We start from the raw sequence: 13633 nt of genomic DNA, 5'->3' as shown, positions 1-13633 counted from the left end.
AGATTTGAGTCAGGCCAATGTAGCTGAGTTACATGTACATCCTGACAGAATAACCGCTGGAGCTGTCCCTGCCATCTGGCTGAAGGGGTGTGGTTTATCCCCAGGTGGGACATGAACAGCACTATCAAACACTCTCAGGCCAAGGGCACCTAAGGCAGGGCAGAATCCCAAGTTAGCTGGTAAGACTGCTTCAACAACAGGACACTGTCCACAGAACAGCAGCCTGAACAATTACTGATATTCTAATCATTTAAAAGTAGGGCAGCAGAGACATGGTCTTTAATTACCGTCTTTTTTTTCCAATTCTGCAGTTTCTGGCTGGGGGTGGGGGTCTACGTTTAGTACTTTGATCTGATATTCCTTGACAATCACTTTTTGCCGAGTCTCAGTTTAGAAGTAAAGACAGTTTTCCTCAGGTTCCCTTTTCCGGAAGGTCTCTTTTAAAATGTAGAGATGGGCTATTAACAAAGCTGATTTCCCCTAGACCCAGTCTTGAATCCTACCAAGTTGCTTCAGTCTTCTGGGTTCTAGAGTTTATAAGAGCCACCTGGCTCAGCTGCCCTCAGCCTTACTACATCACCCCTTATCCTTAAAGGACAGCAGAAAAAGCACACCCTTACTAGTCACTGTCCTTTGGTCCTGAGATTTCTGTCAAATTAAAGGAGATGCTATCTAAGGGCATTTCAAGACATTTCTTTTCAACCATGAAGAAAATAGAATACATTTTTACATATAAAGCTCTTTACATAACTTGTGGCTAATTTGATGATATTCTGATTCTCTGAATGACATTTACTGGCTAATAATTATAAAAAATTATAAATAAATTTTTTTTCTTTTTTTCTTTTTTTTTCGGAGCTGGGGACCAAACCCAGGGCCTTGCAAGCGCTATACCACTGAGCTAAATCTCCAACCCCTATAAATAAAATGTAGAGCATAACTGCAAAATATTTTCTAAAATTCTAATATTTGATAGCATTGTATGCTTCTATTAAAGTTGCCAGTGAAATTAAGAAAAAATAATGCTATTACTTAGCTTAAGCATGGTGAATCTTTAAAGCTAGAGCATAACGACAAGATTTTTCCCTCTCTCTAGTCCCACCAATGTCCTTTACAGTCATTTGTCTGGGGCTCCACCATCTCACTAGTGAGGAGTGGTGAACCTTCTTCCTTCCTGAGGAGAGCACCTTCCACTGTCACTAGCTCTGGTCTGGGGTATACATAATCACCACAGACGAGCCGTCCATCCTCAGTCCCTGACCTTTTCCTTAGCCAAACCAGTGTTCTGCTGGCCGCCATCTGTCCCAGTCCAGGCTTCCTGTCTTTTCAGAATGGCAACTATGAATCACCTTTCGCTCTCAATGCACGGCATCTGTCCTGCCACCCCCTTTGCCCTCTCTGCAAAGTGCCCTCGCAGCACTGCCAGAATCCTCATCTACCCTGCATCTGATTCCCTGAGTATCTCACTGGCCAGCTGTAACTGAGCCTTGCTGTTCATTACAGCACAGCAGTATCAGTATCATATGTAAACTTTGTGGAAAAGCCGCCCAGTCAGACCTATTTATCCTAATCCTGTATTTTCACAGCTCCCTAGGCCTGTGCGGATGTTAACATTTGAGAAGCACTGGCAGCATGGCATGCATGGTGTCCCCTCTGGAACTCAGGTTGAAACTCACATTGAGTGGTTCAAAATCACCTCTAACTCTAGCTCCAAGGGATCTGACGTCTTCTTCTGGCTTCTCTGGCACCTGCACTCACTTGCACAGACACATTAAAATAATAAAATAAATCTTTAACAGAGAGGAAAGGCAGCAACAGCCAGACACGGCAGCACATACATGCCTGTAATCCTAGATGCTCAGAAGGCCAAGGCAAGAGCTCCACGTGCAAAGACAACCTGGAACACTATCAAGACCTTATGAAAGAAAGGAAAGACACCTCCAGGAACTTAATAGTACATATTTATTTATAGGGTGGGTGTGGTAGCAAATGCTTTGTAACCCCAGCATTCTAAAGGCAGAAGCTGAAGGTTCTCTGTGAGTTCAAGGCCTGCCTGGTCTACAGAGTGAGTTTCAGGACAGTCAGGGCTACACAAAGAAACGTGTCTCAAAAAAATACCAAAAACCAAAACCAAACAAACAGAAGGAATTGTACATTCACTTATACAATATTCATTTATACAGTGAGAGGAGATCTCTAGCCAAGGCTGGTCTAAAACTTCCTATATATCCGAGGACGTTGTTAACTTCTTTTTTTTTTTTTTTTTTTAGTTTTTTGGTTATTTTATTTACTGACATTTCGAATGTTATCCCCCTTCCCAGTTTCCCTTCCACAAACCATGCTAACTTCTATCTTCCTGTTTCTATCTTCTTTTTTCATTAATTAATAATTTATTCACTTTACGTCCCAATCATACCCTCTCACCCCTGCCATTTCTACCTTCTCAATGCTGGGATTGCAGGCAAGTACCAGAGCCTGGTTTATGCCGTGCTAAGGATCAGAGCTTCCTGAATGCCAGACAAGTACTCTACCAACTGAGCAACATCCCCAGGCCATGACACACATTTCTAAATAAATTACAGTCTCAAGTATTCAGTCACACCCACACACGCACACGCACACGCGCCCGCATACACACACACACACACAGATGGACAGACAGGCATACAGGAAGGCAGACTTAAGAAAGCTAAATCAGGGCTGGAGAGATGGCTCAGTGGTCAAGAGCACTGACTGCTCTTCCAGAGGTCCTGAGTTCAAATCCCAGCAACCACATGGTGGCTCACAACCATCTGTAATGGGATCTGATACCCTCTTCTGGTGTGTCTGAAGACAGATACAGTGTTCTCATATATACAAAATAAAGAAGCTGTATTACAACAGAAAAAAAGAAAGCTAGTCCATCACTGAGGCAAGAGGATGACAGTTTTATCCCGACCTGGTGGATTCAGGAGACTTAGCTAGATCCTGTCTCAGAGAGAAAACCCAACCTACCCAAACCTGCCAAAAAGAAAAATGAACTGAGACAAGAGATGGTCATGCTCTTTCAGAAGAGTCTGTCCACAGAGATAAGCAGCTCTGCTCCAGACTGTTAACCAGCTTCCTCTCACTAAGAAACACTGACGCTGTCCAGAGCTGACTCCCATATCCCCACCTAAGTAAACCACCCAAAGCACTTCTATTCCAGCCACAGCATAATCACCACACCACTTCCTCAAAAGAGCACCCATGCCTAAAGGGCAACATGCCTTTAAGAAGCAGAGGCAAGCAGACCTCTGTGAGTTAAAGGCCAGCCTGGCCTACATAAAAAGTTCCAGGCCAGCCATAACTACATAATGAAGACCTGTCTCTAAATAAATAAATAAATAAATAAATAAATAAATAAATAAATAAATAAATAAATAAATAAATATGAAGGAAGGAAGGAAGGAAGTCAGAAAGAAAGGGAAAGAGTCTAGAATGGAAGTCACTAAAATAAACTCTTATAAGTTTAGGGGTATGATACATTTATAAAGAACTGAACAGACCACAATGCTATCAAGAACGGATTCTGTAACCTAATTCAAGCAGACTTTGAAATTCTAAAATTTCTGCTTCAAAAACACTTTGAAGGTGTGTGTATGCATGTTGTATATGTGTGTGAATCTCTGTGCACACGTGGAGGTCAGAGGATGCCTGGTATGCTGCTCTTGCTATCTTGAGACAGTCTTTCGCTGAACCCACAGCCAGTAAACCCCTAAGCCTCCTGTCTTAACACTCCACGGCATCAGGGTTGCAGGACCACTGTGACCACGCCTAGCTCTAATGCAGGTGGAGGTGTTCACACTCAGGGCCTGGAGCTTACACAAGTTCCTCTACCCACTGAGCAATGGCCTCCTCCTAAAACACTTTGAACACCAGAGAATTTTTATATAAAAGATATATGGGCTGGGGATAAAAAGAAAAGAAGTGAAATAGGAAAGAGAAGACAGTACACAGCCTCTTTAAAAAAAAATCGGGGCTAGGGATTTAGCTCAGTGGTAGAGCGCTTGCCTAGCAAGCACAAGGCCCTGGGTTCGGCCCCCAGCTCCAAAAAAAAAAAAAGAAAAAAAAATCACTGAGGCAGCAACACACACAATAAAAATTTTAAATAACTCTATAACCACTGTGTTGACATTGGATGGCAGAAGCAATCTACTTACTTCTAAGTAAATCTACTGTTCCACAGCCAGACACAATGATCTACCTAATCACGTCCGGCCTGCATCTATATCATGCTTGTCAGTTTTCTAAATGTGTGCACATTAACCATCTCATTTTTCCTAACTGTGAGGTAGGCAGGACACACATTGTTTTTTACAGGAAAGAAACCTGAGTAACAGGAAGGGAACTAACAGGTTAGGGCACCACTGAAAGAGAATAGAAAGCAGAAAACTGTTCATTCAGCATGGCTGTGGCTAAAATGAATACCAGAAATACCTATGCCAAAGTGAGCATACAGGGCTGGAGAGATGGCTCAGTTGTAAGAGATCTTGCAGAAGGCCTGGGTTCTGTTCGAAGCTCCCACATGGTGGTTCCCAATTATCCCTAACTTCAGTCAGGAAATCTAATGCCTTTTTCTGAACTCTGCAGGCACCAAACCCACACATGGTGCACATACATATATGCAAGCAAAACATACATAAAATGAATAAATCTGATACAGTTTTTTTCTAAGAGAACACAGTTTGGGGTCCTCCTCCTCTGGACACAGTTTCTCTGTGTAGCTCAGCTAGAACCAAATTTTTTTAAAATGAGCAAATATGCTTTATTCAAGATAAAAACTCAGATCTTTAAATTTCCAGTTGATAAATTGTAAACGCTCTTTAAAATTACAGAAAATAATTAAAATGAAAGGTTCTTTATAAAGTAACTGTCACAAAAAGATGAGTTTCTTTAATAGCCATCTTTTTTTTTTTTTTTTTTTTTTTTTTTTTTTTTTTGAGCTAGGGTTTCACTATGTAGCCCTGGCTGCCCTGAAACTCTGTGTGGACCAGGCTGAATCCACTAAAGGCCCAGCTAATATGGTTACTATGGCAGAAAAATGTCCTTAAAAAATAAAGTGGGGGAGTGTGTGAGGGGTTAGAGAGATGGCCCAGAGGTTAAGAGCACTGACTGTGGGGTTGGGATTTAGCTCAATGGTAGGCGCTTGCCTAGTGCTTTAAAGGCCCTGGGTTCGGTCCCCAGCTGGGGGACAATTCCGGTAACCACATGGTGGTTCACAACTTCCACAACTCCAGCTCCAAGAAATCTGACATCCACAGCCTTATAGTCCCTCAGCTACCAGTCACATGTGTGGCATACATGCAGGAATGCAAACACATAAAATAAAATTAAAAATGTTTTAAAACATGTTTGAATACAGAACCTTTTTAAAATTTTTATTCTATGTGTATGGATATTTTGCCTGCAAGTATGTCTGTGTACCAGATACATGCCCATAGTGACCAGAAAGGCCACCAGATCTCCTGGAACTGTGCTGGGAACTGAAGCCTGGTCCTCTGGAACCACCCAGTTCCCTCAACTGCTGAGCCATTTCTTAGCCCCAGAACCTCTTTTTTTAAATGAAGTCTGGTGAATAATGGACCACAAGCAGCGCCTTGCTAAACGCAAAACAGAAAACAACTCATTATGTGTAAGAAAGCCTTGTCTCATCTAAAGTAGAAATCTTTTTTAAGATTTATTTTGGGTTGGGGATTTAGCTCAGTGGTAGGCGCTTGCCTAGCAACCCAAGGCCCTGGTTCGGTCCCCAGCTCAAAAAAAAAAAAAAAAAAAGGGGGGGGGGCTTCTTGCTCCTTCCGCACACTCTTAAGATTTATTTTATTTGATGTATATGAGGCTTTTTGTTTGTTTCTAAGACAAGGTTTCTCTGTGTAGCCCTGAGTGTCCTGGAACTCACACTATGTAGGCCAGGCTGACCTGGAACTTGAGACCCACCTTCCTCTGTCTCCCAAGTGCTAGGACTAAAGGCATGCACCACCACTGCCAACTATGAGTCTTCTGTGTGAATGTACGTCTATGCCACGTGTGTGCCCCTGCTACCTACAGAGCAGAAGAGGGCATCAGACCCCCTAGAACTAGAGTAACTGATGGTTGTGAGCCACCATTTGGCTTCTAAACACCCAACACAGGTCCTGTGCAAGGACAGCCAGTGCTTTTAACCATGGTTCCATCTCTCCAGTCTGAGACTGAAATTCTTGCTCTGACCATCACCGTGGTGTTCATTCCCTCTAGTGCTCAAGTGTTCTCCCCATAGGACAGGCTAAGAATTGATTTTAGTACAGCGGCAGTTTTCTTGTTTTTTTAAAGGTGTTTTAAAAGTGAGCAAAGTAGTAATATAATCTATAGACGAGCAAGGTCATTCCCAATCACCTCCTCTGTGCTGGGATCATAAGTGCTCAAATGCACCAGTGACATGAACCTTCTAAGACGGGTGAGTTCCACCACTTCAATTCACTATATGCAAAGCCTCTGATTTCCCACAGAGGGGATGGCAGTGAGGGGCAAACTCCTTCTGAATTTATAATCTTAGTACTTAAAGTGAGCACGGTGTCCTTAGTGGCAGCAGCTAAGAAACTATAAAGGAAAGAAGGCAATGCCGTGAAAGTGTCTTGGAAGGTCTGATGAACTGAACGGCGACCCAGCTGATGTCAGGTAAGGTGATTGTCAAGTTAAAAATACAAAGCCCCCCAAAAGTATCCTAAAAGTTGTTAAGCTTGTCTTTGTTTCCACTGCCAAGACATGAGCTCAAAGGCAAGGTCCTGAGGAACCAGTCATCAAAAGGTTTGAAGACATCCACGATGGAAAGTCTAGCAAAGGTGTGCGTGCTCTTGCCTGTGTGCTGCACAGACAGCTTTTTCCTCAGAACCTGACTCCTGAAATCTGTCCAAGTAAAATAATTACACCCAAACTGAGTAAGCCCAGAGAACAATCAGTATTTCACCTACTGAGGTTTGTGGGGTTAATTTTGACTTTATTCTGTGTGCACACAGTGATGGATGTGTGGAGGTCAGAGGACAACTGTGGAGTCAGTTCTCTCCTTCTACCAGGTGAGTCTCGAGGCTGAAGTCAAGTTGTGGGGGGCTTGGTGCCCATCTTGCTGGCCTTATGTTTCTGAGATTTTTGCCTGATCCTCTGGACTCCACAAGATGCTAGCAGCCTAGAAAATAAAAGCCCACACACGCAGACACACAAACCCAGTAGGCAAGTCTGAAAGAACTGGCCCTAGAAAAAGTCTCTGGAAATGTTCAGAGAACACCAAGTAAGTCCACAGCAGAGAGGGTACACAGTAAGAATAAGAAATTAGAACTATCAGGTTCCTAAGCTCACGGTTACATCAATTTCCAAGATTGTGGAGGTTAAAAGAAGGTCCCTAAGCAAGGCTCACAGAGGCAAAGGGAGAGCAGCTCCTACAACAGGGAAGGTTTTGTAATAGGCTGAACTAAATCATGTCCCCTTCTCCACTACTCAGCCCAGCAGCAACAACTTGAAGGACTTTTCTTTTCTTATTATTTTTATTTTATTTTGGGGGGGATTCAGAAGGATGGGAAGGGTGTCCTAACTGTATGGCTATACAACCACATATGCCTGTTGCTGTTCGCAGAGGCCGGAAGAAAGCAATGGATCCCCTGGCCCTGGAGTTACAGATGGTTATGAGCTACCATGTAGGTGCTGAGAATCAAACCCAGGTCCTCTGTCAAGAGTGGCTAGAGGGGTTGGGGATTTAGCTCAGCGGTAGAGCACTTGCCTAGCTAGCGCAAGGCCCTGAGTTGGGTCCCCAGCTCCGAAAAAAAGAAAAAAGAAAAAAAAAAAAAAGAGTAGCTAGAACTCTGAGCCACTGAGCCATCTCTCCTATCGAAGGGCTTTTCAAAACACCTAATAAAACTAACCTATCAAAACTACTAAGAAAATAAGAATCATACTGGAAGTTGGAGGAAAGTTCTTTTTTTTTCTAATATTCCACAAGCAAAAAATTAAAACACAAACACTTGAACGTGACAAATTGTTTAATTGTAGTTTATAAAAATAATGAACCTAAGTGTTTATCTGAACACTGATTTATTCACTACACTCACCCCTTCCCAACAGGCCTCTAAAACATACAAAGCCTGTGTCTAGGTCCTTTATGACAGGTCCAGCCTGTTGAAGTCAATGCCTACCAAGATTACAGAAATGCTTGCAGGCTGGGAGATTGCAACACTGGAATCTGGAGTTCCAGTTGCAGAACACATGTACAATCAAGGCAGCTAGCCTCCAGTGACTTTAATAAACATAGCCCAAAGGAATCTAAAGCCAGGCTTAGAACACATCATTAAAGAGACAGGAACAACAACCAAGTGAATCCTCCGGGGACAGCGCTGTGTAGACAAGGGTCTGGAAAAGGAAACTGGAAAGGAAAGGAGTGCACAGGACTGATGGCTTCTAACAGCGACTCTGGAGGAGGCTGGAAGACCAGGGGGCTATTTCTGAGAAACAGGTAGGAAAGTCTCATATAGGGCAGTCCTAAAGCCCTATGCTGTCAGGTCCAGTACTGCACTGTAAGCTTCAGGTATCACTTCAAGTGGAGCCCCATACAGGAAGTGTCGTAAGTTTACAATGAAGAGGTGCGAGCTTCAACTATGAGAAACAGAGGCAGGAAACCATTTCCTAAAAGCTGGACGTACACGTGTAAATTAAAATTCTTATTCTACTTCACTCTTTTAAGGAACAATTTTAAATATAGAGGCTTGAAATAAACTTTAATATATTTCTGTCTATGTCTTATAATTAACACATTTTTACCTAAATACCTTTCTCTTTTAAAGTCTTGGAAGAGAGGGAGTGTGGTATAGGAGACATAGGGAGACCTACACAGAACCCCTGAGTTAGACACCATATGAAAGGCAGTCCACCTCCAAGAGAATTAGCACCTGCAATGAGATGCAGTTCCTTGGATATATGTGTAAATATATATATATATATATATATATATATATATGTGTGTGTGTGTGTGTGTATATATGTATGATATATATATATATCACACACACACACACACACACACACACACACACACACACACACACACACACACAGCATTAATACTTTAGATTAACACTCCGGGGGTTGGGGATTTAGCTCAGTGGTAAAGCGCTTGCCTAGCAAGCGCAAGGCCCTGGCTTCGGTCCCCAGCTCTGGAAAAACAAAACAAAACAAACAAAAAAAAAAAAAAAAACACTCCGGAGCATCTTGGCCCTCAAAAAACATTCCATGATACCGACAATGAGTGATCTCTGACAATCACCTCAGTAATGGCTGCCCATGATTAAAGCACCAGGATTTTTAAGGCAGCAGTTCTCAACATGTGGGTTGCACCTGTTTGGGGGTTGAATAACCCTTTCACAGGGGTGCCCTAAGACCACCTAAGCAACGTCAAAAAGCACAAATATTTACATCATGATTCATATTAGTAGCAAAATTGGTTATGAAGTAGCAGCAAAAATAAATTTATGGTTGGGGGTCACCACAACATGAGGAACTATATTGAAGGGTTGCAGCACTAAGAAGGTTGAAAACCACTATTTTAAAACTACAATGAGCAGTAAGCGCTGAGCGGTAAGTGGCCGCTGAGTTATGATTAGTCAACTATGGCTTTTGGTTGGATCAAATCTAATGGCCTTTCATGCCTCCTTAAAGAATAGGCTGTAATGGCAATAATATGGTAAACAATGCCTGAATAAGGGATTGGAATTTATAAGGAGTTCCACAAACTATATTTGTACGTGTATATGTGCATATGTCTTCAAATGTCGATTACCAGATGGGAGAAGTGAGCTTCAAAGCAGTGGATATTCCACTGGTCCAAAGCATCAGGGCTGGGACTTTGAGCCTGACCCAGGTCTCTGGTAGGCTGCAATCCAGGGCTTTTCATCTCAGCTGCTCCCTCACATACAGAGAAGTGAGCAGACTAACAACCAGAACACAGTGCTCCACGAAAGGTTAGGCCATGAAACAGGAGACTAGACCGTGGATATCAAAACTGTCAACATAGCCCTTGGGGAGAGGGTTCCTTTTTAATGAGATGAAATTGGCCAGATGTTCAGAAACAACAGACATGAAACAGAATTGAATACAGACTTTAATTTGATGATCAACAGAAATTTGATATGCATGAATCCTCTAATGTCCTAATTTATAACTAGCCCACTCATTCTGTTTTCTTAAGAAAATATTGGAAGTTTTCCAATGTGGTCCTTAAAAACGAAAAGGGGGTAAAACACTATATGACTTTCCCATTGCAGTACTCCATAACACTAAGAAACAGAGACGGAACTGAAATACTCTTTGCCTCAAACAAGAAAGACAGGTAGACATATATTTATGCTCTTTTATTGACATTTAACAAAGAAAGCCCAACAGAGTTGAGAGCAGACAGAATTGTAAGCTGAAGCACCATTTAGTTTTTTTGAAGTTTTACACAGGAAACTGAATGACAGACATAGTGTATTCACTATTTACCTTTAGGGTAAGAAAACTCAAAGTCTAAAACCCATTAGTGTAACAATAGCTCTTCATTTTTTTTTTCTTTTTTTTTTTTCTTTTTTTTCTTCTTTTTTCTTTTTTTTCTTTTTTTCGGAGCTGGGGACCGAACCCAGGGCCTTGCGCTTGCTAGGCAAGTGCTCTACCGCTGAGCTAAATCCCCAACCCCACAATAGCTCTTCATTAAAAGAGGAACTCCGTGTCAACTGCTAGGCTGCTGAGGTACAAGTCATAAACCAGGTATTTAAATAGGAAAAAAAGCTAAAGTACACCAGAAATCAGGCAAACAACACAGCTGTTTCCAATCTTGTCATAGGGGGGGCTGGGGGGAGGCGCTCATCTTTCTTATGTGACTGTGAATAGAAATCCAAATACCACGGGGTCCTGACCTGCCAACTTTAACGCACTTTTTCTATTTTCTATTCTTGCGCGGCTATTAATGGGAAGTTCTTCTAATGTTTTCAATGGTTTGAAAAAAGCCTGCCTTCATTCAAGAATTTATAGTACGCAGACTTGCCTCCACCCATTCAATCTGCCGGAAATTTTGGGTTAGCTTGTTCGGTTTTACTTATTGTCACATCTGATTCAGCAACAATGTTCATCCGTTTTACTAACAGCTGTGTCCTGACTCCAACACCATTAAGCAAATAGTATTCACGCTTGTTGAATGAATGAATGAATATGATCGATGGCTCCTTACATAGCGTCTATCCTAGGACTTTTGACTTCTTACTCCTTTTAAACTTGAAGAATCCCCCTTCATGGAGAGCAGCCACTTCACACGTGTAAACAACCGCATGTGCAAGGTGTACGGGTATGCTACAACTTGGCTGTCATCAGCTACCTCCTACATCTCTCCAAGATTCAAAGCAAGAACTAAACCGTAAGGCGCCAAGAGGACTCAAGCAAAGCCTACAGCCACACGCTGAGCACTCTCTTTTGTAAACTAATTACTTCGCCACAGAAATCAGCATTCCCAGAAAATAACCGCCACACGCAAATTGGGCTTGGGGAAGCTGTGACAGTCACCGAAATGCCCCGTGAACCTGTTGTCCGACTCTCCAGGAGTGGATTCAATTTCTATTTAAAGGGACACAACTTTCCTTCATGAACAGGGGATTTAAAAAAAAAATAAAAATAAAAATATCCAAACCTGAGTTGGGAGAGAATCCCTGCTAAAGGTTCTGAGCAATGTATCTGCTTGCAATTGTCAAAATGTTTGCTGAGGAACTGAGAGAAGCCTTGGTATAGAGCGGGATCCCGGCATGATTTGGGGGTATTGGCCTTGGAGATATGAGAAAAGGTAGGGATAACATGAGGTAGCAAAGGACAGAAGAGTAGCCGGCGTGGCCCCGCCCCATGCCCGAGGGTCCCGGGCCCCTGGCAGCTCCTAACTTTGGCGGCTCGCTCTCCCCGTCGCACGCGTTCACGAGCCTCGGGCAGCCAACTCCTGAGCCCAGCGTGACCCGGGCTCAGTAGGGGGCCGGGCGCACAGCCTGCTGGGGACCCCCGGGCTGGGCTCCCGGCCGCGGGGTGCCGCCCCTCCCCGGCACACCACCGCCAGCGGCGGCCCCGTAGCCCGCCCGCGCCCGCCGCCCTCCGCCTGGCCCTCGCCACACCCCGTGGCCCGGGGCGGACCCTCGGCTGGCTGGCCCTGCGCTCCGCGGGCGGCGCGCCTCAGGAGAGCCCCCGGCGCGGGCATGCGGCCTAGTCGGGGGGTTACATAACGGGGCCGGGCCCCTTCAGAGCGGCACCCAGGACCCGCTGGCCCACGCCGGGCGCCGCCGCTCACCTGCCGTAGATACCCTCGGTGATCCGGTTCCGCTTCAGGGGGCGGCGGAGCTTACTGCAGTCGGCGTTCCGCCGCTTCATCCTCCCGCTGGGGGCCGGTGCCCGAGCCGCGCCGCCGCCGCCTCTCACCTCAGCCGCCGCCGCCCGCCCGCCCCGCGTCGGGCCTGGAATCTACCCCTGCGGCCGGTCACACAGACATGGAGCCAGCACCGGGGGGGAGGGGGGGCCAGGAGGGGGGCGCCGAGCCTCCTCCGCCTTCGGAAACAAAGAAATGACAATTCCGGGGCCCGCCCGCCCCGCACCAGCCAGCCGCCCGCCCCGCCTCCTTTGCCACGACGGACGGCCCGCGTAGCCAATCGAAGGCGCCGCCGCGCCGCGCACGGCCAATCCCGGAGCCCGCTGAGGCAACACTGACCCTTAGGCCCGCCTCTTTGAAGGACATAAGGACACACCAATCAGGATAAGGCCTAGACGCGTGGCTGGGCCTATCAGAAAAGAGTTAAATAGAGGCTTATAAATAGGCCCTATAAATATAACATCCTATATTATGCCTTGTTGCGAAGGTGCGCTTCGCGGTTATTGGGTTGCGTCTCGCTGTGGGGAGGCCCACGTCGGAGTACACCGTGTGGTGCGGCGCCGCGGGCTCCCGCCTGGCGTGTGAGAACCGAACGGCGTGGTGTGCTGCGTGTGGGGACCCTGCGCTGACATGTGCTTCAGTCAGCCGCGTCCTTATGTAAGAAGGCGTCCCGGGAACGCCGCCGCGGCCCCTGCTGCGGGCAGTCGAGCATGCAGCCATACCGGCCGCGTCAGCCGGGGTACGAATGACAAAGCAAACCCCACACACATACACACACACACACACACCCTGCCAGCTTCCCGCGACGTGGTGACAGCGCGCCGACCAATCGGAGGCTGTGGGGCGGGGCCTGGGCGGTTCCGCCCCTAGCGCGTCACGAGGGGGGGCCGGACCTAGGGTGCGCGCGACGCTGCTCTGGGCTGCCGGGGGCGTGTGCGGCGGCGTGGCTGAGCTCCACGTCCGCAGGTTTGCGCATGCTGAGGGTTCCACGGGTGTCTCTCGTCCTCCGAGTCTGTCTGGGGCTGTTCGCTGCTCCTCGCGTTCACCCTGTTTGCTCCTTCAGCCCATTAGCTCTCTGGCTTACAGGTGAAGGCAAAACGGCAGGACAAACGAGATGCTCAGCGGGGCAAGGCGTTTGCTGCCAAGTTCGATGACCGAGTTCGAACCCAGGAATCCACGTGGTGGACTGATAGAACGAACTCCTACAAGTTGCCGCCTCACCTCCCACAC

The 13633-nt window shown here is 45.8% G+C and overlaps 1 protein-coding gene across 1 annotated transcript in view; it reads right to left on the bottom strand.

Moving 5' to 3' along the window:
* Maco1 (macoilin 1) overlaps positions 1–12577 on the bottom strand; it is a 61870-nt gene extending 49293 nt beyond the window's left edge. Inside the window, exon 1 of the mRNA XM_032896360.1 lies at positions 12329–12577. Coding sequence (XP_032752251.1) covers positions 12329–12408 — 80 coding nt within the window. The 5' untranslated portion in view covers positions 12409–12577. The remainder of the gene's footprint in view (positions 1–12328) is intronic.
* Between the last annotated feature and the right edge of the window lie 1056 nt (positions 12578–13633).

Source organism: Rattus rattus, chromosome 1, assembly GCF_011064425.1.
Source record: "Rattus rattus isolate New Zealand chromosome 1, Rrattus_CSIRO_v1, whole genome shotgun sequence".
NCBI classification, from domain to species: Eukaryota; Metazoa; Chordata; class Mammalia; order Rodentia; family Muridae; genus Rattus; species Rattus rattus.
This window is presented reverse-complemented; position numbering and strand designations above follow the sequence as displayed.